This window comes from Haliotis rubra, unplaced genomic scaffold, assembly GCF_003918875.1.
Source record: "Haliotis rubra isolate DU_JTF1 unplaced genomic scaffold, ASM391887v1 Scf21, whole genome shotgun sequence".
Taxonomy (NCBI): domain Eukaryota; kingdom Metazoa; phylum Mollusca; class Gastropoda; order Lepetellida; family Haliotidae; genus Haliotis; species Haliotis rubra.
Window position 1 is genome coordinate 4,003,138 of NW_025766114.1, and position 26,539 is coordinate 4,029,676.

The 26,539-nt window shown below is 39.7% G+C and overlaps 2 protein-coding genes and 1 long non-coding RNA gene across 6 annotated transcripts in view; 2 read left to right on the forward strand and 1 right to left on the reverse strand.

Annotated features, from left to right (window-relative positions):
• LOC124276578 (haloacid dehalogenase-like hydrolase domain-containing 5) overlaps window positions 1-7,021 on the forward strand; it is a 14,982-nt gene extending 7,961 nt beyond the window's left edge. The window contains exons 1-9 of one of the 2 annotated variants that reach the window (XM_046712226.1): window positions 1,686-1,828; window positions 1,954-2,000; window positions 2,856-3,050; window positions 3,632-3,744; window positions 4,102-4,235; window positions 4,454-4,631; window positions 4,992-5,037; window positions 5,424-5,566; window positions 5,963-7,021. In XM_046712226.1, the coding sequence (XP_046568182.1) occupies window positions 1,783-1,828; window positions 1,954-2,000; window positions 2,856-3,050; window positions 3,632-3,744; window positions 4,102-4,235; window positions 4,454-4,631; window positions 4,992-5,037; window positions 5,424-5,566; window positions 5,963-6,335 (1,275 nt within the window). In that variant the 5' untranslated portion in view covers window positions 1,686-1,782 and the 3' untranslated portion in view covers window positions 6,336-7,021. Of the gene's footprint in view, window positions 1-1,685; window positions 1,829-1,953; window positions 2,001-2,855; window positions 3,051-3,631; window positions 3,745-4,101; window positions 4,236-4,453; window positions 4,632-4,991; window positions 5,038-5,423; window positions 5,567-5,962 lie in introns of those variants that run through there. The other variant, XM_046712225.1, reaches the window with a different exon arrangement.
• Window positions 7,022-8,431: 1,410 nt separating this feature from the next.
• On the forward strand, window positions 8,432-25,620 carry LOC124276581. Of its 3 annotated transcripts, XM_046712228.1 has the most exons (5): window positions 8,444-8,545; window positions 13,406-13,513; window positions 16,854-16,918; window positions 17,387-17,424; window positions 19,322-25,620. In XM_046712228.1, exons 3-5 carry the CDS (start codon window positions 16,876-16,878, stop codon window positions 22,385-22,387), a joined length of 3,147 nt encoding a protein of 1,048 aa, XP_046568184.1. In that variant the 5' UTR covers window positions 8,444-8,545; window positions 13,406-13,513; window positions 16,854-16,875; the 3' UTR covers window positions 22,388-25,620. The 3 variants fall into 3 exon arrangements, with proteins under 3 accessions (XP_046568183.1, XP_046568184.1, XP_046568185.1); XM_046712227.1 differs by lacking the exon at window positions 13,406-13,513 and having other exon boundaries at window positions 8,432-8,545; XM_046712229.1 differs by lacking the exons at window positions 13,406-13,513; window positions 16,854-16,918 and having other exon boundaries at window positions 8,446-8,545.
• LOC124276582 lies at window positions 9,478-22,249 on the reverse strand. Its single transcript, XR_006898575.1, has 4 exons — window positions 22,171-22,249; window positions 12,954-12,959; window positions 9,761-9,763; window positions 9,478-9,488 (listed from the first exon to the last, which is right to left on the reverse strand). It is a non-coding gene; the product is annotated as an uncharacterized LOC124276582 (long non-coding RNA).
• Window positions 25,621-26,539: the final 919 nt, after the last annotated feature.

The following is a 26,539-nucleotide window of genomic DNA, read 5'->3' on the forward strand; positions in this document are numbered from 1 at the left end:
GTCAATGATGAAATTGCTCGCATCATCGTGGACACGTTTATCGGTTACATTTGTCGACGTTGCAATACGGGAGTGGTGATTACCTGCTATCTACCGGTCAGATAGATAAAGAACGGGTCAATCTCCAAGGAGTGTGACACTTTCACTGTTTCAGTGGTCAGTTGTGACGTGAAAACAAAGCCGGTCTAAATATTACTTTATGCATTTAACATATCAGCCAGTAGAATCACAACCTATTTGACCTTGAGGTGAGTGAGGTGAGGTGGAAAGGTGTTTCACGTCGCGATTATTGCATTTAGCGACGTGCTTGTCCGTCTCACAGTCTCTGTTCCACTTCAAGTCTAGATTACCCCTGCACCGGTGTTCCTTTTCAATTAAAGTAAAATCATTTGTTTCTATCGAAATTATATATGTAAGAGGGACAGGATTGTCATGACATTGTGGGCTTATGCTACCGAAAGAGGCATAAAACTACACTCACGTTTTCACTATAAACATGGGCCAGGGGGCTAAGGCGACGTAGTTTGCAGTGCACGGTTGCGTCCCTTATGCGAACCAGGATCTCATGATCGTTGATCCGTGACCCGGTTTCTCCTGGTTGTGTTTCCACGTGTGTCAGCCCCACATATCTGTGTTCGTGTTTCACTAAAGCAGTTAAATATCCAAGACCAGCGTTACTTGAGGCTCTCCTTCCACCTCCAGTACCACCGTGATATAACTGAGCCCTATGGTTAAAGCGTTCGCCCGTCACGCCGAAGGCCCGGGTTCGATTTCCCACATGGGTACAATGTGTTAAGCCCATTTCTTGTGTCCCCTGCCGTGGTATTGCTGGAATATTGCTAAAAGCGGCGTAAAACTAAACTCACTCACTGCAGCATCCACCCAAACCATTACATAACAGCCATTATAATCTCGTATCAAACGTTGGTTTGTTGTTTTACGCCGCAATCGGCAATATTCCAGCTATATGGTGGCGGTTTGTTAATAATTGAGTCTGGACCAGACAATCCAGTGATCAACATCATGAGCATCGATCTTCGCAGTTGGGATACGATGACATGCGTCTACCAAATCGGCGAGCCTGACCACCCGATCCCGATAGTCGCCACTTACGACAAGCATGGGTTGCTGAGGGCTAATTCTAAACCGATCTTCACGGGCCTCGAGCCGTCGAGTCAAATGAACACGGTCATTTGAAGCGTTGTTTTGAAGCTCATATCAGTTTCAAGACCTGAAATTATAATGCCGTCACGATTTGACATTTCTGATAAACCCAAGAAAGTGCAAAATGGTCACATTTGTACTGATCTCATGGGCGAGAACAGCTCTGTCATTCAGTGAAACGGGTCTTTTTCATATCGTTTAGTGCTAGATTCACCCGTAATACAACGCCATGTGGTCATATTTCGCCATGTGTTCTTACATGTGCCCATACCGGCTGTACAGATAACTCGTGTACTTTGCCGGGGTTGACTAACTCTAGCAATATCAGTGTAACTTGTTATCGGCGCAGCCCTTCACCGACTTTTACCCCGTCACCGAATTACAAATAGCGACGTAAACAATTCACTCACAGGTACCCTCTGACCTCCGTTCCTCACCCCGATACCAGCCAATCAGAACGCAGTATGCAAATCAACTGATAGTAAACAAGCCCGCATGGTCTCCTATAAATGTGGGCATTGCAGCGTCGCTGTTCAGACAACTCAAAACGTGCTTTTGAAACATTGACTTGCAACTACTGCAACTATTTGCAATTGATACTTTTATATTTCTGACATCATGAGAGTCACCGACAGCCCCATTCGTGATGACGGATATTCGACTGGTGAGTTACTTTGTTGTTAAATATTCCTGGCACCCCAACTGACAGGTTCCGTAGAATTGATAATATCACAGTTTTTCATTATCCCGTTTTTCATTATCTTGACCAACTATTTCTTTCTCTTACAGATAATTCGGATTCGTCTTCTGCCGATTCTGATCTCTCAATCGCCGAGGTGAGGAAGCCTTTTACTTACTAGTATTTCATAATCCACTACTATGGCTAACGTTTTATGTTTGATTAACAAAATCTCCGATAGTGTTTCAATGAATGAAAACCTTTCTAGCTGTATGCCAAAGTGTTATTTTAACTGGAATTCAAATGAGGGAACAAAAGAAAGGAAGAGCTGGCTTATTATTTGGCAGCGCCAGCAACTGGTTCGCCCCGCGTGTCTAAACAGCTGATCACGTAAACAAGTTATCATGTGACATGCAAATAAGCTAGGTCACATTCGGGGTTTCCCCATCTTGTGCAACGGCTTGGCAGGAGAGAGGTTTTGTCGAATCTGCACTTTCTGGATGTTGACGTTGCTTCCGTATTGTTGTCTTTAAACAAATATCTGTGAGATGATCCTGGCGTGACTTCGATGGACAGCTACTGCGTCCAGACACATTGCATATTATCGTCTCTCGTCCAGGATCGCTAACCTTGAGGCAAGATGAATATAGTCTGTTCTATAAATAGTGTCGTACAAGTTATAGTCCGTTCTGTATAACGATGTCAAATATTTCCGGGTATCATGTCTTCTTTCTTTTGCGACATTTTGTTTCTTTGTTAACGATTTAGTTTTTTGAAATGAGGCAAATGTTTAAGCTATGAACGATTAATGTAGTAGACGTTTTGGTGCATATCTATTTCTCCATCAACAAAAGCGAATAGAATCCGCATTAAACATCCACGGTGTGTATGTAATGTTCTTATGTAAGATGTTATGATTCATTTGATTCGTTATATCCAATCATCGGAAGTGTTAATCAAGATGATCTTAGACATTTACCTGCGTCACTAACACGTGAAACATTCCTTTCAGCCTGACTTCGGCATATTGTTTGACGTTGATGGCGTGCTGGCCCGAGGCAGCACCGCTCTGGCCCCTGCGGTCAAGGCCATTGAGAAGTTGAAGGACTCCGATGGACAATTGCGCGTGCCATGTGCGTTCGTCACAAACGCTTGCAACAGAACCCACGATAAGGCGAAGCAGATAGCAGGATGGTTCAACCTTCAAGTAAGTTACACTTTGTTTTCACGTGTTAATCTATCAGAGAGTAGAGCTTGCTCCGGCTGAAGATGCTAACCATTTCTTCTTAAAATGTCCAAAATTTGTCAGTTGCCGTTTTGATCTGAAGAAAGACTTTGAACTATCAAAAGTTCAGTTAGACATTGATACCATTCTTTACGGAAACCCTGCTCTGCAAATACTATCAATGAAAATATCTTTAGACATGTGCATAAATACAGTGTACGAAGTAAGCGCTTCAATTAATCAATAATATGTCTCAATATTATTATGTCCATCCATTACGTCCAATCATTATTGTTTATTATTGTTCATGTTTCTGATGGGAGCGGGCGGTAATAAGTTACATAACTTGTGCCCAATCCATTTCAACACTGAATAAAATATGTTCAAACAAACGTGAATTAACTTTAGGTTTTTAAGTTACTCTCACGATAGTCTTAGATAGCATTTGCATCTTTATCTTAAATCCTGATAAAATATTTGTTTCAACTTTTTACACCGATTTGGATCAAAACTACAGTTGTATCCATCACTTGAACTACAACACAATTGGTCTTCTGTTGCAGGTGTCATGTGACCAGGTGATTCACGCTCCGACTCCAGTGAAACTATTGCGTCAATTCCACGACCAACACGTGTTGGTGATTGGCCAGGAACACAGAATAGAGATCGCCAAAGAGTATCCTTTCGTAATGACATATCACTTGCTGACTTAACATTGATAGATGGGTTGTGGCAATAAGTAATTCCTGTTTATTTTAGACTAACGCTTAGTCTCTGAATATATATAATTTTGATTGCAACAAATCAACCCATTTAAACTAAAGGAGCCTGGGTGAGTTGAGGAATTCCTGAACCTGGGGAAATCTAGACTTGCTTCATTTAGGGCTTTAGCATTGCAGGGAGGGCTGTGTAGAAGGGACTGTGAGACAGACTATGTTTAAGTAAATGTCCAACAAAATCCACTAATTACGTTATCGCTCACTAATGCCACTATCAGTTGTTAAATCTGTCTATTATCCTTAACCTGAAAAAGTCTTGGCTTCTCAAACCTGTGCACGCTTGACGATGTGAAGGAGGCCTATCCTTTGCTGGACATGGTCGACCACGAGAACAGACAGATCGTTGCCAAAGGCTACAAGGAAAACAACGACTTTCCTAGAATCGAAGGTGAGGAGGGCGTCTCAGCGTCTGAAATATATTTCTATGTACATACAGGACGAATGTTATACTGCTTTAATGATAGGGGTATACAAACATTCATCTGAAATTTATTTCTGATTTGAAACGATGCTCACTCACTCACTCTAGTCGTGTCATCTCGCGTATGCTGCTGAAAGAGGCATCAAACCATCCTACCAAACTTAACCATTCCATGTTTCTTGCAGCCATTCTGTTGTTGGCCGAGCCTACGCATTGGGAGGCCAACCTCCAGCTGTTGATGGACCTGCTGTTGACCGAAGGCAAGCCCACCAAGGCGCCCGCTGACCCAAAATGTGTGCCACAACTTCCGGTGATTGCATGCAACATGGACCTTCAGTTCATGGCCGAAGCCTGCATTCCCAGGTAAGCATTCTAGGTCCTTGAGGCTTCCTGTTCCAGATCCCTCCTCCCAGTTGCCATTTCTGGTGCCCCCCGGCGTGATGTTGCTGCAATATTGCTAAATGCGGGGAAAACCATACTCACTCACTCCTTCCTGTTCCACCATTGCCCTCCCTCGAGATAGCAGTCTAATATGTTTGAACAACACAAACGCAATTTCTTTGGACACTCGCTTTCTCCATCTTTTCCCATCCTTTCCCCATCCTAGTCCCAGTGTTGAAATAACAGTTAAAACAAAACTAGAGTTAAATCCGATACCTCTTGCTCAATATTCGAATATTGGTCCAATGCATAGTATTTACATTTAATGTTTTAATTTTCCAGGTTCGGACACGGAGCTTTCCTCGTTTGTCTTGAAGCTTTATATAAAGTAAGTTCCACTATATGCTTTGTGTTCAGTACTATGTTAACGGGAGTTGTAAAACAGTATAATATATATAAAATTGAACGTGTCAGCAATATGGTGATTTAAATAAAGTAGTTTGTAGTGTAGGTAGTCATCGGAGTCGCTTCAATCATATCCATTTGAGCTTAAGGGGCGGTTGGGGTAGCCTAGTGGTTAAAGCGTTCGCTCGTCACGCCGAAGACCAGGGTTCGATTCCCCACATGGGTATAAAATTAATATGCGAAGCCCATTTCTGGCGTCCTCCGTCGTTTTATTGCTGGAATATTGGTAAAAGCGGCGTAAAACTAAACTCACCGTTTTGAGCTTAATCCCTGCCAACCACCTCTAAATATTTCTTCCTCCGTTTTCAGAAGATCACTGGGAAGGATCTGCAGTATTCAACGCTGGTCGGCAAGCCCTGCGAGATCACATACAGGTTCGCCGAACACACAATATGCAAGGTGGCTCAAACCATGGGCATCAGGAAACCCATCAAACGCCTCTATTTCATTGGGTAAGAATTATACTGACAAACATACATTCCAAAATAAAAAAAGTACCTATTATGCCCTCAAATAGATTAAATTTTAAAGATTTGGTTTGTTTGTTTGACGCAGCACCCAGCAATATTCCAGCTATATGCCGCGATCTGTAAATAATCCTGTCTGGACCAGACAATCCAGTGATCAACAGCATGAACATAGATCAACACAATAGGGATACCAATACATGTTGTAACTATGTCAGCGAGCTTGACTGCCCGATCCCGTTAGTCGGCTCTTACGACAGACAATCCAGTTAAATTTTAAAGAACTCACACTCTCACTGATAAATGCAAACTCTACAAATTAATATCACGTCAATTAATGACCGACAAATGAAATACATGTTTGTGACCTTTATCTTTCAGCGACAACCCGAACGTAGACATTTACGGTGCCAACCTGTACGACCGCTACCTGCAGAAGGTGTGGAACAACAGACAGAACGGTAACGACGACACCGTTGCCCACGGCCTTCCTTCCTCTCGGCACATTCCGTCAAACGCCGACTTGCACGAACAGACGGTCGAGAGGTGCCACAGTTTACTCGTTGGTACCGGTGTGTACAGGCACAAACCGGAAGTGACTGAGAAAGAGGACGACAACGACAAGGACAAGACGTATCACGGCCATCGCGACATCGACAACGAACCTCACTTGTCCCAGCCCTCTAAGTTTGTTCAAGACGTCGATGTCGGAATCCAGCACATACTGGAAGTGGAAAATTGTATTACGGCATGATGTGAACATTTTTACGACATTAAACCGGAAGGAAGATTCTGATTATGAACGTAAAAACATCGGAAATCTCGCCGACCTCACGCCAGCCTTTCCGTATCATGGAAGCACAGTTTGTGAGGGACCCGTTCGGCGTCCCGTATTTACACGGAAAGAAATCATATGCAAATCGCCTCCAGGCTACACTGTGATAAGAGACTGGTGCTGCTTCGAAAAAGGCTGACCGATGTTTAAAGACATTGTACATACTATTGTTGCCTAGTCTTCGCCATGACGTGCTCGTCACCAGGTCATGTCCTCGTGTATCCACGGATTGAAAACGAGATTTTGACGTGACCTGTCCCAGTACGATGTACACTGATATTAATAGTCGCTGTGCGACATGTGACTGTCGTTACGACAATCTATATTGGATACCGGTTATCACGTGATTTATTTGAATGTGTATGAAAGCGTGTTAAATGCAATTTGTGGAAGTGGATGGTTTTCAGAGTAAATGTGAGAATGTTGCAGGACTAATTCCCAGGTACGGTTAATTCCGAATGGTTTGTGTTGTAGATGTAGGAGTAAGTGTTGTTCTCCAATATGAACGCAAATACATTTGTCATAGGGCAGTGTACACAATATCGATGTGATTATTTTTTGTACTACTTTTTCTTACATGAATAAATACATGTCATTTAATGATTTATTGAGTCCGTCTGTCGTGATTACAGCTTCCTGGGGCAAGGGAGATAACTGACTTTAAGACAGTTTTTCTTTCTCTGAAATAAGTAATACCGGGTTTAGAATTAATCATTTTACCGTCACCTCTGTGATGAGTGGAAACCGGAAGGTTCGATAACACTGTGATTGACTGAATGTTGTATTATACCGCTTACACCAATACTTCTACGACGGGCTTTAAAAATGACATCCATAGGCAGCAATCAGAGCCACCAGGATGTACAGTGGTATTCAGTCACTTGCAGTGTGAGTGTTTGTGCGTGCGCGTGTGCGTGCGTGTTGATTAACGCCGCTTGGCAATGTTCATGCTGTATGACAACTGCCTGTAAGTAATCATGTCTTCACCAGACAATGCAGTGACTGATATTATGAACGACAATCCCCGTCAGCGGGTCACACCGACATCAGTCATGGCACCACGCATGTATATCCAATTCATTAAGTCGCCCATAAGGAGACATATTGTAGACACGTATCCCAAAGACGCCATACTTTGAAGTGGAAGATGTAGGGTTGCCGTATTAACCGCGGAAACAAAAGGCGTAAGGAAGCTCATTGGCAATAAATAAAATATGTCCCATCAGATTGCTGACTCTTTTCAGTGCGGGGCAGGTAAAAGCCAAGGTCGTCAATGGTGAACGGGCACGACACAGTTCTATTTGCGATGAATAAATGTACGTAAACTCATTGTGACAGCGAGGTGTAAGTGTCTCCGAAAGAATGGCGACTAGCGCGCTGACTGGTGCCATCAATTCAACATGTTTTAGTGCATGTCCTTTGTGTATACTGTGAAATAAACAAGAAAATGGGTGAGTTACTGCTACGAATTCTGAGCAGGGATTTTGGCTCGGAATCGAGAAATCACGATTTCCGAAGCCCCTAGTTCCCAAAGTACTGCTTTGATTCTTGTGCTGTATGTCTTATTGTGTAGGTAAATCTATTGGCTTGAAATGTGTGCATACTTTGAAAGGGATAAATGCAGTGAGCATTGTTGAATTCGCCCTGAAACGAACTTTGTGTGTTGACCTCGTTACATCCCTTTGCTTTTATATAGTGATAAAACCCCGTTGGTGACAGTACAAACCTTGATGGCAGTTTTTAGCGTTACAAGCCCCTGTGATTTTGCCTTTGGAGATTCTCATTTGAAATTATTTCATTTCAATGTACGTCTGTCTGTGTTTCATGTTAGGATTCTGATTTTTGTGGCTATATTCAATTTTCCTGACATTTTTAGCCTTCGCTTTTAGTTTTTTGGTGTAAATGATGTATTACAGTTCGAATGAAATGGGGGGGTATCTGAAAACTTGAAACACTGAAAACGGTTTTATGCCCCTTACGAGCTCCATAGAAAAGATGGCGCAATATTAATTTAGAGTTACTTCCCCTGGGTATTTTCTGGAATGACGCTAACCGAGTTTTCCAGCGAAATACGTAGATTCTAAATGTTGGAAAACTCGGGAGGCTGAAAGCTGTACTCTAGAGTAGAGGTAAATACAATTCCCTTTGTTTACATCTCTAGAAGACCTGTTGTCCCCATATCTTCATGGTGTTCTTGGTTATAGCTGCGCTACAGCGATAACTGGACCAAGGCCCTATTCTCGATAAGAATCCTAGCGCAAGGATATCGTAAATTAGGACAAATTCTAGGATAGGTTCTGACTATGAGGAATGAAACTCGGCGGTCGATTTTTTAAAGGTATTACCAATAACACCGTTGTCGATCAATCTGACTGATGTATATCATAGGAAATCAAAAGAAGTACTAGAATCTGTACTTTACTGAGAAAGTGTAATCCCAATATGATGCTGTAATCTGTTCAAAATGGACCCGTCTTTCGCCATATCCATAGCCTGAAAACTATCTGCATTGGATATGTTCCATTTTGATATCTCACTTTGATAAATGATGAGTGAAGTAAAACACGCCCGTTTGAAAATCAGGAATATTCGATTCTAGTGATCGTGAATAACGATATGAATTTATTGAATGGCTACGGTTCGATTGACGGAATACGTGAGCGGACGGTGTCATCCCTGGAAACAAAATGGTATTACAGTGAAAATCCATTCTTGTTTCGCCGAGGTAGACATATGTTTTTTAATGGATTAGTGGGTTATACTAAACACTGAACTGCATAACTCGCTCACTTTACTCACACTCTCTCAGCCCGGCCGCTCCCACACTACGGTCACTGGGTACACTCTGTACCGATTCTCAAACCTCATCCTTCTCAACTAAGCCGCCTGAGACAATTATGTTCTCAACACCCTAGGGCGGTGAGGTAGCCTAGAGGTTAAAGCGTTCGCTCGTCACGCCGAAGACCTGAGTTCGATTGCCCACATAGGTATAATGTGGAGAGCCCATTTCTGGTGATATTGCTGGAATATTGCTAAAAGCGTAAAACCTTACTCACTCACTTTTTACACCCACTCACCCAGCTCCATAAACAAGCTTCACACACTCCACGGACCAGTCAGTCATATTCTCATCCTCCTCTCATGACTATGCACATATCTTCAGTACAATACTATCACAAATAATTGGCAAACACCCATCTTCGATGCTCATTTAATAATATTTCAGGACAAAAGGGGTGGGTGGGGTGCGCACCCCTGCATCCCCCACCCCTGCATCCCCCACCCCACATCCTATGTTTAGCAACTGTATATACAAGACACATGATTACAGTACATGATGACACAGGCTGGGACACGCTACATCTCATCCCAACAAACAACTCACACTTGTCACAGCTACAAGTGATATACAACATGTTATAACAAAACAATTATACATAATTAGAAGTAAGGTTATGTTTACAATTTCATAGGATACAATAAAACAGTATACTTATGCATTTTATGATTAGGGACCGATCATAATTAATGGTTAGGGGGCGAGGGGAGGTGTGTGTGTGAGAGAGAGAGAGAGAGAGAGAGAGAGAGAGAGAGAGAGAGAGAGAGAGAGAGAGAGAGAGAGAGAGAGAGAGAGAGAGAGAGAGAGAGAGAGAGAGAGAGAGAGAGAGAGAGAGAGAGAGAGAGAGAGGAGGACATGTACAATGTGAATGCCCCCGCCCCCTATAATTTATGTACAAAGTAGTAAATGCCCCTCCCCTGCATGTCATATACAAAATCAATGCCCCCCACCTCCCCTTCCCAAAATTCTTACGCATCATTTAACATTATTTTAATGTATACACAAATATGCTGACACCACCTAGGACATGTGTACAGATGACCCCCTTAGCTGCCCAGAACATAATGGGTGACACCCCGTTTAAATCTCTCCCACCAAAACATAAAATAAAAAAAAATAAAAAAAAAATAATAATGATATGAAGGAATAGAAATAGAAATAATTGTATAAAAGAAAATAAATTGAAGCCATATATTATGAACGGTCCCCAATCCTCACGAATTAGCCTCGCTGACTCGGCAGGGGCATGTTCTCATTTCGCCTACAGTCTTAAAACAACATGTCATGGTCTGTTGACTACGCAATGGTAAACTAGTGGCACCCCTATGATCTAAAAGTGGACTCTTCTAGTTGAAGTAGTTGAAGGACAAAAAGACATTTTTTAAAGAATTTATTTCTATTATTTGTCTGTTATTTATTTACTCTGTTAATTGTCATTTTCCTATCACAATGATATTCACATCATATCACATCACATTGGTGTTAAGGACGTTTACTTGTGAGGATGTCCATTCTCATTTCATCACGAGCACCTTGTCTCAGTCTGGTGAGGAGTCTCTTCTTCATTCATCAGAGGAGGGTGCTCTGTGACGGAAGATATGTGGTCGCCAATGGCACTGCATTTACACTTACATTGATCTATGACGCACTTACAGTGTGTGGCTACTTGTCTCACAACATTCAGTCGATACTTGTGGTCATCGCGTTGTACCTGTCTTCCTCCTCTCTGAGACAAGATGAACTCTGGCCTCTGCAGGTTAGCCATTGTGACTGTCAGTGCTTGGCGAGCGCTCCAGTTTATATGGTTAATTTGGTTTAAAGCCTATTAGTAGCAGAGAACTGGGTATTTTATTATAACCTTGTTTGGACTTCTTAGTGGATGCACCAATCCTCTTTACTCAACTACATATCATCATTGCTTTTACAATTTAGCTTGTGCATTAATCCCTTTCATTTTATTTTAACTGAACTGAACTTTATTTCAACTCAGGCCGCAGACAGCGGCATATGAGGTTAATTATATGTTGCAATTAAATATATTCATATAGTTATATACACTGTATTTGCAGTCGAGTATTTCATATATACAGATGAATAAGTAATGCATTATATATATTTTTTTTTTTTTCAAAATTTGAATAATTCCAGATATAACTAAGTCCAATTTCGTCAAAAATATATTCAATATTCATTATCCATTTATGCTTACTTTTTCCAAAATGTGTGTCGTTAAAAAGTAATTTTGAGATGAGTAAGGATAATTTGGAAGATTCACATAATTAGTATGGCACTGACCAGTGAGTCAGGTTCATTATAAGAGTAGGGGTGCATTTTCTAATCCCAATTAGCCTACATTGTTTTTGTATGAGAAATGGGATATAGGCGAATTGAGATGTAGGCGAATAGAGACTAAACCGTGGCAGGGGTATTCCCCGAGCGGGTTACCCTGTTTACACTGTTTACACTGTTTACATGGATAAACTAGGGAGTAGCTGCTTCAACTGTCAATACTTAATTAATACATATTTGTACCACCTAAGACCAATTCTCTCTTTCATCCTACCAATACTTTATATATATCAACTCAATACCGATTAGAAAATAGTCCAACAGGCACCTTTTCTAACTGTAGCGGCAAAGCTGAACATAACGACACAGAGCTCGAGTGAATCTAGGTCAGACGAGTTGACAGCGCTTTAAACTCCTCTTTTGAGAATGAAATTATTTAAATATAGGTTTTACCAAGGTAGTTTATTCACATAATATTCATTTAATAGTCATCATGGAAGTATTAACAAGAATTACTATATGATTTATAATGACATAAAAGATAAAAGGTCTATTTTATGGTGACACGATCAAACAAGCAAGGGAACTTGATGTAGGCTGAAGCTTGAACTGTATTTATCCTAATTCCTTCATATTTGAATCATTTAACAACATTATTATAATATCCCACTCATTTTACGAGTATTGTTTGTATATCCACTCAGATTTTACCATTAACCATTAGAAAAATAGTTAAATAGGCCCATTTTCAAAGCAGGCGATCGCGCCAGGTTGTGACGTCACGATGCAGGTCAAACACCAGCACCCGCCATTTTTAAATCTCTCTGCTGGAATGAATATGTACAGATTGAAGCTTACATGGATAGTATATCCGCATAATATTCGTATAATTAACACCTTTGTTTTATTAGGAATTGATTATTATCATATTTATACTGAGATAAAAGAACAGAAGAGCTTGATGACTTATTATGTAGAGCTCAGACAATACACGTCTTATCGCTTCCAAGAATGAACGAAAAATAGCTCGATTATTGGACTAGTCCATTTTGTTTCTAAATAGGGGTGAAAGCTACAAGTGTCTTCCGATGTTTATTACCATACGAGGTAAACAAAGTTATATTTAATACTATAACTTGTATTATAGCTAATTAATGACGTGTAACAGTTATTATAGTTTAATTAACCGATGAGAATATAATGAAAAACACTATATCTAATACTTGATTACCATACAGATATAATGGAATCACCTACCACTATATATAAGCAATTTTTTTCCATTTCAACTTTCATTGCAGAGCGAGCCGTCGAAGTGGACAAACGTGTAAACGTAGGGTGATATCACCTCTTTGTGACGAGTTGTTGGATTCATTCAATCTCTATCACATGTAAGAGTGTTATTTTACCCATGGCTAAGCTTAGTCAATACCTAGAGAAGATCGTGTTTGTCATCTTTGTAACTCACCCGCTGTTGGTGATACCTTTTACTACCTACTGAGGTGCGAGACTCTCCACCACCAGCGTGTGTAGCTAATTAAAGGTTATTACTTTCTTTGGGCTAAGTTTAGTTACTTTAAAAAACCTTTATCTACTAAGAATATCAGTGAATTAAACAATTTAGCAAAATTTATAAGTATTATTTTCGAAAACTCCCGATTCGCATTTAATTACTTGCACGATAATTGATTGTAATTGTATGTATACTGTACATCATTAAGACAATGTCTTAATTATGTTGTGTTTCTGTATATTTTTACTATATCACAATATGTTTTCGTTTTGTTTTTGTTGTAATTACCATTTACTTTTTTCCCTTTGTCCATCTTGTTACTTTTGTTTTTATGATTTAATATTATAGCTCATGTACCACGACTGGTGGCGTTTTTTGAGTTCATTAAAGAACTAGAAGCACAGTACACTGTCCAAACGTACCACACGTTGTTTCCTTGGCAGCTACAGTGTATGGGTGTGTATCCGACATCTCTCCGAATATATATTTGTATCTGTATAGTAAATAATAGCAGTGATTCAATTTTATTAGACAATAATTTCTATAAATAGATATTCAAGTCTATCTTAGACACTCACAGAGAGAAGACTTAAATGAGAAATAGAGAATGCTAAACGATGTCCCGTGTAATACTATATTTAAGAAACGAGTGAATGTACACAGGGAAACCCGTTCGGGGACTTCCCCTGCCTCGTCAGTGAGGCTCCACTGGCTGATCATAAAATGTATGGGATTAACTCAAGCCGAAAGTGGCTCAGAAGGAACAATTTACCTCAACTTTATCGCTTGAATTGTATTTTTGCTGTATTCTATAAAGATATCTTTGAATTGTGTGGAATTGAAAGGCCAACTTACCCGTAAAACACACACTGGAATATGACGTCTTTACGAGCGAAAAGTAGAATGGCGTTGCTCATAGTGCTATGATATATTATATCATATATTACAATCAATCCATATTTAAGACTGAAAGTCATGGGGAAAGGAAACTTAATTCGCCATGAAGGCACAAAAGGTGTATCTGACTGGGTTATATAGCTGACTTTATGTGCTGGCGATCAGGTGCCGGAGTCAGGGCTGTGGGCTCGAATTGCGGTTGGGACGCATTGAACATTGTACTTAAATGAGAGCGTGCAATCCTAAATTATTAGAACATACGGTGTAATCTGTTCAAAATGGACATTCACATTCGTCATTCAAATCTGTCTTTCGCCATTTCCATGAACACTGTATTGAATATATTCCATTTTGATTATCTCTACTTTGATAAATATAACACGAATTCAAGTAAAGAGACGCCTCCTTATAATCAGTTTGGTTGGTTTGTTTGTTGTTTAACGCCGCACTCTTGAAATGATCCACTCTGGATCCCCCGATCCCGTTAGTCGCTTCTTACCACAGGGACGTGTCACGCTTAGAAACAGCGTTAGTAAGACATATAGGAATATAGACCCTTCCCTAGTTCTATATAGCGTGTCTTGCTTAGAAACAGCGTTAGAAAGACATATAGGAATATAGACCCTTCCCTAGTTCTATATAGCGTGTCTTGCTTAGAAACAGCGTTAGAAAGACATATAGGAATATAGACCCTTCCCTAGTTCTATATAGCGTGTCTTGCTTAGAAACAGCGTTAGTAAGACATATAGGAATATAGACCCTTCCCTAGTTCTATATAGCGTGTCTTGCTTAGAAACAGCGTTAGAAAGACATATAGGAATATAGACCCTTCCCTAGTTCTATATAGCGTGTCTTGCTTAGAAACAGCGTTAGAAAGACATATAGGAATATAGACCCTTCCCTAGTTCTATATAGCGTGTCTTGCTTAGAAACAGCGTTAGAAAGACATATAGGAATATAGACCCTTCCCTAGTTCTATATAGCGTGTCTTGCTTAGAAACAGCGTTAGTAAGACATATAGGAATATAGACCCTTCCCTAGTTCTATATAGCGTGTCTTGCTTAGAAACAGCGTTAGAAAGACATATAGGAATATAGACCCTTCCCTAGTTCTATATAGCGTGTCTTGCTTAGAAACAGCGTTAGTAAGACATATAGGAATATAGACCCTTCCCTAGTTCTTTATTGCGTGTCTTGCTTAGAAACAGCGTTAGTAAGACATATAGGAATATAGACCCTTCCCTAGTTCTATATAGCGTGTCTTGCTTAGAAACAGCGTTAGTAAGACATATAGGAATATAGACCCTTCCCTAGTTCTATATAGCGTGTCTTGCTTAGAAACAGCGTTAGAAAGACATATAGGAATATAGACCCTTCCCTAGTTCTATATAGCGTGTCTTGCTTAGAAACAGCGTTAGTAAGACATATAGGAATATAGACCCTTCCCTAGTTCTATATAGCGTGTCTTGCTTAGAAACAGCGTTAGTAAGACATATAGGAATATAGACCCTTCCCTAGTTCTATATAGCGTGTCTTGCTTAGAAACAGCGTTAGAAAGACATATAGGAATATAGACCCTTCCCTAGTTCTATATAAAAGGAAAGGAATGTAACGACGGAACCACACCCTCCTCAATCAAAGTTAGATTTCACCACGTAAACTATTCTTAAGGCCCCATCGAGGCCTACGGATCAAAAGCGAGATGATTTCCCTACAAAATGAGCTACAAATGGTCACAATCGGATCATTATTTCAAAAGTTGTACGTCACGACTCACCGAAAACAGCTACCTCCGCAATTCCAAGCCAAAATCATGGATCACCCAAGACAGCGAAAACTCACCTGTTAAATTCGTTTATTAATTCCAATCACGTTGACAGTACCTATGTAGGGCTAGATTCGATCGTCAGCGACATTCTAAAAACTTATTGCGGGATCTACAAATCATTTCCTCGATAGTAAGCAGGCATTTTCTTCAAAACCATGGGGGTGGTTCAGTCGTTACATCCCTTTCCTTTTATATAGAACTAGGGAAGGGTCTATATGCCTATATGTCTTTCTAACGCTGTTTCCTAAGCGTGACACGCCCCTGTGCTTCTTACGACAAGCATGGGGATACTGAAGTCTAATTCTTACCCGGATATTCACGGGTTAACAATCAGGAATATTCGATCCTAGTGATCGTGAATAACGAGTTGAATGTAGGAATGGATACGGCTCGAATCACGGAATATATACGTGAATCGTAGCAGCCCGAGCGTGGAGGTATTTCTTGGAATTCAACATGACATCACCCATTGTAGGGGCGACAGGGTAATGAAATAGTTAAGAAAACGCGGAAAAACATATTTCTCCGACATCATAAAATTGACTGTTTTTGTATTATTTTGAAGTTGTATTCATTGTGTTTATTTGGTTGGAATTATCTCTAGATTCTCAACGATATTACTTTGACACCGGTAGAACCGAATCCTGCCATTTTGAGATACAAACATTGACACGAAAGACACTGTTCTTTTGGGGGGACCGATGATTTTGTGGCCGTGACACGTTTGCCATTTTACTTCAATCAGTGCTTCCTGGAGTAAATCCCACTTTACCATGGGCAATATGGAAACTGCATGACGGTGGTCGAGTCTTTGAGTAGTCGAGTTTGGATCAGACAAAGCAAAGCAATAAACAATCCATCCCCAACTTGTTCAGGTGTTTCAGGGGCGGTGGGGTAGCCTAGTGGTTAAAGCGTCCGGTCGTCACGCCGAAGACCCGGGTTCGATTCCCTCATGGGTACAATGCGTGAAGCCCATTTCTGGAGTCCCCCGCCGTGATATTGCTAGAATATTGCTAAAAGCGGCGTAAAACCAAACTCACTCACGTGCTTCACGTATTACATTTTGTTTCAGGGAGGACGATATAGGCAGGGACATGAGTCAACGGTCCATTCTCAGTTTCTTTGCTCGATCGTCTGGTATGTATTGTACGTCCATCTTCACACAGATATACTCAGTAAAATTATAAACTTCACACTGATAAATTTCGACATTTTTCTTTTTCTGTTTAATTGTAAGTTCAGAAGCAAACCTTGACTACCTAGCCCATGAAGATGAAAACACGAAATGCGCGTGTGGAAAGCAAATTCATGAGGTCATTCAGTGCATGTTTGCTTAAACTGAAGAGGCACGTTGAATGTGAGGTGAAAAAATAAAGGCACACGTAAATTATCTGCCTGGTGCCCAGTGACACATTTCGGAATATATTCCATTCCTGTGTCTGGTTGCGGTGACAGATAAAGGCTGATTTAAGAGTTATGCATTAGAGAGAATTTTAACTGCTTATTAAATCAGTTAGATATTGCTCACATAATATTGCAGGAACACCGGCTACCCGCTCTCCATGAATACAAAGTGAAGTTATGTTGGTCTTGTTCGTGTTTCAGGCGAGGGGGGCTCAGCCAAGACACCTGCAGAACCACAGGTAATTAATAATTTGGTTACGACAAATTTCATATTCAAATTACATCCACTTTAAGTAGAAAAGTAACGATATGACTGGGAATATTGCCGATGTGACGTAAAATCAACTCACTCACTTTACATAGCAAAAAAAACCCGCAAACCTCTTGTTGACGTTTATTTAAACTTACATGTAGTATTTAATTCAAGTTTACATACATAAATTTCCATTGTTATGATTGTAATTCCTGCATTCTGATTAACTGATCTGTTCACATTAAATGTGAATTTCTAAATCATTTTGGTCTGCATTTAATTAATTGTTTTTGTTTAAATTGTGGATCACACGTTTTTCGTTGTCGAATTCAAATTTAAGGATTTCTGTGAATATTTATTGAGTCCTTGTGGCATAAAGAAATGAATTTAGATTGAAGAAACAGCGTGCAATCGATGCATCTGGTACAGTTTGCACCTGATCTTACGATTCAGACCCCAGGGAGACTTATGTCATGGCTGCCCATTGTTTAACATCTCCCTAGAAATCCCCCCACCAGTGAATTCAGACTACGGGTGTGTTGCAAAGAACCAATCACTTGCTTGCGATTTTACGGCGACAACTGTCTTGCTCGTGCTTCTCACAATCACACCTGTCTGACGTCTGCCGTCGCTTAAAATTGGCGGCTGACGGAAATTTAATTTGACAGAACAAGAAATTCGTCTCAGGGTTGCTCCACATTTTCAAAGTAGTCATAAATTCTTCGAGTTACTATTTCGTTCTATGCCAAGGCAGGGCGAGAGAGCGATTGTTGCGCTTCCGTTTTGGAAAAGTGAGCAAGCCCTTCGATCTGTTGTTGACCGATGAATTTGCGATTCGTGTCTTGGAACGCACCTAATGCTTCTGCCCAGAAACGACTGAGGTTGGAATACGACTTCCAGTATGCCCGCCACTGCACCCATATTTATGACCATTGTAATTGGTCATTCCAGTTCTATCATGTGGTTCAGTACATGTGTTGAAGAAAGGTAGGGTTCAACTTTCTGTCCCGTTTGTTTCATCAAAATTTCAGCTGTTTCACCATGATTTGATTTTCGGACTTTTACGGTGAAAGTTCAACCATACTACAATAACAACCTATGAGCATAACTTTGTCATTATGTTTTCAAAAGAAGCGGAGTGTGCTTAATCCGGTTTAATTTTGTTAAATTAGGTGTACGTATTGTTTTTCCTCAGCATGAATGTCGAAAATATTTGAATGTTAATGCTGACAACTACATGGCTTTCTCTTTTTCTTTGGATTTTAAACTGTTAAGACATATTCAGTTGCACTATTCTGCAGACAACATTTTGAACACTTTGTTGTTTAATGCCGCATTCAGCAATATGCCAGCTATATGGCGGCGTCCAGAAACTCCAGTGATCAACAGCAAGAGCATCAGTCTATGCAAGTGGCCTGGGATATGATGACGTGTCAACCAAGTGAGCTAGTCTGACCACCCGATCCCTTTAGTTGCCTCTTTGGACAAAGGGATAGCCTAGTGGTTAAAGCGTTCGCTCGTCATGCAGAACACCCGGGTTCGATTCCCCACATAAGTAAAATATGTGAAGCCCATTTCTGGTGTCTCCCGCCGTGATATTGCTGGAATACTGCTAAAAGCGGCGTAAAACTAAACTCACTCATTCCCACTAAGGATTAGCAGGGTTGCTGAAAAACGATCCTAACCCGGATTTTATGGGTCCATTTTGAAAAGCATTCCACTCTGTAAGACAACAACCAGCCATACTGAAGCAATGGTTATTAATTCACTTAATTCACATCTTAACGTACCCTTTATCTGATACATGACATGATGAGATGGACATAAGGTTACAACATTCATGACTTTATATATATATGACCATCGTAAACATTTTTTTCCAGCACAGCCAACATGACAGTGATCTCGGGGCTTCCGAAACACAACGTAACTACATGCAAACATCAAGTTTGGAACTGGATGAAATTGAATTCTCCTCAGACACAGATTGTAGCTCCAGTGGAGATGAAAACGAAGAAGGACCTGTGCCGGGCAACAAACAAAGAGTTTCATTCCCCACACTCAGCATTTCAAAAATAAAAATCAACAAGAAAGACGAAAGCAAGACAGCAGAAGAGATTATTTCAAACATTACAAGGCAAGCAAGAAAAAGGAAAAGGAAACATGGAGGAGAAACGCCTAGAAAGAAGACAAGGGGCACAGATGGACTAATAGATCCCCAAGTGCAGCAGACATCTGACGTCCGGAGAGAGAGTGCCATCTCTGAAGGTGTCCCTAATACTTCTGAATCACAGTCAGCAGACGGGGACAACAATGGACCTGGTACTTCGCAGCACTCAGTTTTGGATCCAGCTAAAGCTGATCGAAAGGCAACATTGAAGGAGCTGCTTTTGAAAGAAAATGTGACTGGCAGATTACAAGAACATGAATCTGGCTTTCAGGTTAAGCTGTTTGAGTGCACAACACCCATACAGTGTCAAATGTCACCTGCCATCGAGTCTATCATAGAACCAAGGCAATTACAACATGTTAATCAAAGAATAAGTTACATGATTTTCTTTTACAGAGACATGGATGGTCCAGAAATATTTGCTGCTGTATCAGGAATGGCTTACTTACATGTTGATCAGAGAAGCTGTCCAGAATTTCCAAAGAAGATAGCAAGACGACTTCTGGAGCCAACAACAATTGAGCTGGATACAAGGAATGTGACAGGAGACACGTCACAAGTCAGGAAACAATACATTCCAGAGAGAGGAGGAACCATCAACATTTGGGATGTCATAGACGTGGTCGTCCACAAGTACATTGCTAAACCAAAAAAGATGGCATCAATCCTCAAGTTCTGCAAAACTTGGCAAATCAAACGCCCATCAATTGCAATTAAAAAACTTTCTATTGGGGTTATGACAAAATTTCCAAACATATTTGACATGCAGGAAATAATTTCTCATTTTGCAACTATTGACAGAAATGAGCCTACATACCAGTTTGGTTCCAGTCAAAGAAAAGATGAAGAAAAAGATGACGAAACATTTGCAATGTTTGACTTGATGCAGGAAGAACACAACAAGGAGACAATCAAGAGGCTTCAAGAAAACTTGTACATAAGAATCAACAGATATCTCAAGAACAAATCTGAAGAGTACATCCAGCTTTCTTGTGATGATCTTGATCTCTGGCTAAAAGCAAGTGAGTATAGGCTTTTCCTAGACACAAAATCAAAGAGGTCTCCCATAAAAACATGGAAAGAGAGTCCACCAAATTTCAGAGATGTCTTACAGGCCTTAAGTGAACATATCTTGCAAAACAAGATTTTTGGAAAAATGCTGCATACTGATGTAAAGATGTCTCTGCGCAATGCTGGTGGAACACCATGCCCAAAGAAACCCATCACCAGCTTCATCCAATCAAACTTCGCATCTTCTTCCTCCTCACCTTACTACTTTTGGTGTGGGAAATGGCTGAAAATAAAACTTGAGTATTTCCAAATGCTGGATGAAAGTTTCATGTCTGTCATAAAACAGCAAACAATCACCTCAGCAGGTTTGATGCCTTTGCCTTGGGTTCATTCACACGCAGGGGAAGCGTCTGTCAAACTGACAACAAAGAGATTTTCACTGGATTCTCTTCATGAGTTTCTGACTGATTTCCTCCCTAGCAAGGAAGTGGTCTTGGACCTACAGGAAACCGAGAAGCTCTTGAGGTCTCATGGTGAAGTTAGAGAGGTTAAAGGTGGCATAGTGTGCTCTTATCAACCAAGCGATAATGAACATGATGAAGACCCATTGAAATCATGTGTACAATTATTTCTCAGAATGAACACACCTCTTACGGAAGGTATGTACAATGACACTTACATCCTTTTGGACAAACTAATCAGAATGAGAATAGAGCCATTACAGACTGGCTTCCTAGTTGGAGACCGAATGTTCATTAACAACATAGAAATGTTTGATATAATCATGTACAATCAGACACACACGTACATCATCCATGTCAAGGAAGGTTTTGACAACAACACAAGAGTCGTGGCATCTCAGATTCGAAACTCTGCAGATATCCTCTTCAGGGCACTGACTAGTCACATGACCAAAACTGTTCTTGATGAAATGTGGGACCACTTCACGAGAGAGAAAACAAAGAAATCAGGTATAAAATCTCAATACACCCTTGGAGAACTAGCAAAGAAAGAGGGAATGGAAAAGAATCAGCGTGCAATGAAATCAAAGCTAGAAGAGATGAAAAAAGAGGGGTTCATGAGGCTCTTTAAAGAAAGAGAGATTGTTTATGTTTTGGCGGCAAGGGACAAGTCAGAAGATAGGACAATGGAAACTGCTGATGCATTGATGACACAGGTTCGGAGTGAATTTCCTATGAAATGTGAGAAGATCTTGCAAAGTCTTGAGGCAAAACTGTACGTGCAGAAGAAACAAACTCATCATGTGGTCACAGATAGGTTTAGATATGTGAATCAAGAAAACTTTCTCAAAGATATGAAGAGCGATACCCCTGGCAAATACAACCAGTCAGACAAAGAAGGGGAAATTCATGGAAGCAGCAGAATTGATTCCAAGGCTGTTTCAAGCACAGAATTGCAAAGTTCAACAGATGAATTGACCAGAGGTTTTGATAAAAAGATACCTCATGCTTCATCATCTGCTGGAAGTCCACAAGAGAGTCTTACAGTGACAGAGGATGCTAGTCCAAGACACTCAGCAGTACCTATCACTCAAGGTCTCTGGAAGAAGGTATATTCAATTCTAAAAGATCAGCTCCCAGATACCAGGTCATCCATTGTCAAGTTGGATCTTTTAAGTCTCTTTAGTCATTTCCGAAAATATCAGATTGGGGAAAGAAAGTTCCAGCTAAAGGTTTGCTTTATTCCAAAGTCCAACAATGACTTTAGAGAAGACCTTGGATCATTTCTAAAAGGTTTGAAATGTTGACAATCTTCTGGCCGAGGATAAATTGCATGAAATATGGAAACAGATGTGATTATTGTCGATAGAGACTTCAGATAACAGCAGTGAAGTTGTGACCGTTTTTTCCTAGGCAAGATAATTAGGCTAACTGTGACAGAATCTTCACTTTGCCATAGACTTGTCACATCAAGTTGAATAGGCTTATTGTGACAGTATCTTCGCTATGCCACAGACTTGTTCACGTACACCTGGTATCATCACTATTTGATAGTGATTCGCAAACACGCAATGGACTCTTTTGGTAGAGATGAATGACCTGTTGCCTTTAATAGTACTACTTAGCAGCATGATCTACTTGCTATTGTACAATGGGCACTTCTTTGGTTCATATGAATGACCATGGAAATGTTTTCTGTTGCCTTTAAGATACTATTTAGCAGCATGATCTACTTGCTATTGTACAATGGACACTTCTTTTGGTAGAGATGAATGACCATGGAAATGTTCTCTGTTGCCTTTAAGATACTATTTAGCAGCAATATCTACTTGCTATTGTACAATGGACACTTCTTTTGGTTGATATGAATGACCATGAAAATGTTTTCTGTTGCCTGTAATATACTAGTTACTATTTAGCAGCATGCTGTACTTGCTTTTGTACAATGAACACTTCTTTTGGTAGAGATGAATGACCTTGGAAATGTTTTCTGTTGCCTTTCAGATACTACTTAGCAGCATGATCTACTTGCTTTTGTACAATGGACACTTCTTTTGGTAGAGATGAATGACCTTGAAAATGTTTTCTGTTGCCTTTAAGATACTATTTAGCAGCACCTTCCAACAGATTTTTCCTGTGTGGCAATTAAAAAATGCAGTGAAGTATTATATTTCTGAAATGACAACTAATGTTATGGTGTCTTTCTCATGTTTAATTACCTGGGACCAGACCCATTGGCTAAGATATTTGTAACCTATCTCAGGTTGTGAGCGGTCATAACACCGTGAATGCCCTGTGAATTACTAAGTAAATTGTAAATAAAATACAAGGTCTTATCAGGATTATTTCAGCCATATAGTGATGAGAAAATGTTCAAAGCTTACTTGTCATTAATGTTGTTACTGCACTGCAATCACTGGATTGTTTGGTCCAGAATATTGCAGAGTTCGGTGTTGAACGAAATCTTTAACCGATATTCATGTAAGAGAGTAATCTCCCCTCATTTCTTGTTAGTGGCAAACTACTCTAATGACAACATGGACTAATTTCCTGAGACACTGTCTAGCAGTATTCAATTCAAAGTCATTTTGAACAAAAATTTTACAGCATAGATGTCCCAGTTCTTTTCTTTTGTCTGACTGCAGGGAATTAAAATTCATCTGAATACAACAGTCTTTCATAAAATGTGAAATAAGAAATATATAACTGCCTTTTGGCTTCCAAAAACCAAACACAAAAAGGGTATGGAATAATTTTATATACACCAAGAATGATTCATTGCATGCATCTTTTAGAATGTTCTTGGGTCGATAAATACTTAGAAGAAAATTTTACTGAGATAACCAGAAACACCTGTAACCAGTGTCTAACTGCACCAAATGTGAAGGTATCAGCATAAAACAGGAAATTATCTTTCATAGAACACAATCTGTGAGGTAAATGGTCCTTCTTTTCAGACATTCATTGTCAACATAATTTATGTTATTATGAGGCTCACGTGTAATCATTCATTTATGTTTTCTCTGCCTTTAGTTAGTCCCAAGTTGACTGTGCCATAAGAGCTCACATAATAATCCAACGAGGGTTCTGTGTGATCAAGTGACTAGCATGTGATTGTTGAGTTGTTTCTAAATTGCGGACTGAGAAATACGGATTAGGAGTCAAAATTGAAAGCTATTGTGTTGTAGGGTATAAAATGATATGAAATGGTTTGCTTTGCAGTATGGTTATCATCATGACTGAGCAATCTAGCAAAGGACCCGACATATCTTGGGGGATAACTAGATCAGATGTTGGTAAACTTAAAAGAGACAGTAAAAAAAATTGAGTTGAAGTATGAAGTTAGCATCGCAGTTGAGAATGGCGGAAAATCGGAGCAGATTGCTAAAGAGTTTGGCGTTCCACAAAACACACTTTCCACATGGATAACGAATTCTGATAAAATCAAAGAAGCGTTTGAGAGCTCATCCTTCTCCCTAACTATAAAACGTATGGTCACAGCTAAGTTTGAAGTAGACGAGGTAGTACTGAAATGGTTTAAGACAGTTAGGGGTAACAATATTAATGTATCGGGGCATATGAGCGTTAGTGTCTTTAATTTGTTATTATGAGGCTCCTGTGTAATCATACTTTTATATTTGTCTGCTTTTTAGTTATTCCCATTTTAACTCGGTGCCATAGGAGCTCACATACTAAGACCTGTGAATATAAATCTTATTTTATTTTATTTGATTATACTCATTTATTGGATTTATGTATAAGATTCAGATGAAGGTATTCGTTTGTATGTAGAATATAAGATGTTAAATTGTCTACTGAATATGTTGTGATATAAGAGATCTGAGACTGGTCTGTATTATAAGGATTGCTCTTAGGCTAATGCTTAGTCTTTGAAAATATATCATTCTGTTGGAAACAGAGAAGTCCATTTAAAATGCAGGAGCCCAAGGTGGGAGATTCAGAGGCTGAGAACAATCTAGACTTGCCTCATTTAAGGCATTATAGAGAGGGATGGGTGAAAGGGAAAATAATTTGGTTCAGAGTTAGTGAGTGAGTGACTGAGTATCTGCGTTTTCCATTTTACCAGCAAACAGCACGGTAGGGGAACGCATCAATCCTAGAACGAGCAGTTTTGGTCAGTGACTAAAAAACCCTTTTAGCTAAATGGAACATTTCTGTTGAAGAATTATGCACCATTAGATAAAATAATTTGTGTCCTCAATCAGGAATATATTCAATAAGATAATAATTGGTCTCCAATTCAATTTTCAAATACATAAGCCAAAAAAACCCATGGTTATCTGTGTAAGAATAGCATATAGAGCAATCCTTGGAATTCAAGGTATCAACTGATTTGTTGTGTACAGGGCAGTGCGTCCTCAAAAATGTATGGAGATTTTGAAAACATGTAATTTTACATAGTGTGACATTACTTTTTTATTATGATATTTATCTATCTTTCATTGTAACATATGCTTTTGAGCCATGCTTCAAATAGATTCTGTAACTTTGCTTCTTGCAATAAACTCTGGTGCCATTACAATTTTTCTGTCTTAATATAAATGGACTTGAGAACAGGTCCAAAATGAGTGAGTGAATGAATATGGCTTAACACCGGTTTTAGCCATATTCTAGCAATATCACGACGGGGGAACACCAGAAATGGGCTTCACGCATTGTACCCATGTGGGGAATCGAACCCGGGTCTTCGGCATGATGAGCCAACGCTTTAACCACTAGGCTACCTTACCGCTCCAGGTCCACAATGAAGATTTGCTGCATATGCATGCTGAACCTCAAACATTATCTCATGTGTTAAACAACAAAATCATCAGACCACCCAGTTGATCAAGCTTAGCTTCACAGGCTTAGGGCTGGCTAAAAAGATCAATAATCGGAAATATTGTCGATAGGTATAATCATTAATGATTATCAATATAAAACTTGTGTAATCGATGATATCCTAAATAAACAATTGTGATGAATTTTTAAAACATTTACTCAGAAAATATAGAAAGTCAGGTCTTTATTCATGAACTACTATTAACGTATGTTCAGGACGGCAGTTAGCTGGTAATCCAAGCCTTAATGTCACCACTCACCACTGATGTGAAACGTATTTGTTTCTTTCAGACTTATTGGGGGCATTTCTGCTCAAAGTTATTTCTCTAATTTTTATTGATAATCAATCGGTAATTAGTTAACGATTATCGATGTCTATGATCTATATTGATAGCAGCCCTACTGATAGTTATTGGAAAACACATATATACAGCTTTGGTTTGGCATGAAATGCATGTGGACCCGTTTTTTTGTAAATATCTCTTCATCCAATGACCCAATCGATCTCAAACTGTGCAAGTGGATGTTTTGTCAGACAACCTAATCACATTGTAAATCGCCGATTTTATGCATTTGTATTAAAGAATCTGTCTATGTAACTGTCAACAAAATAAACA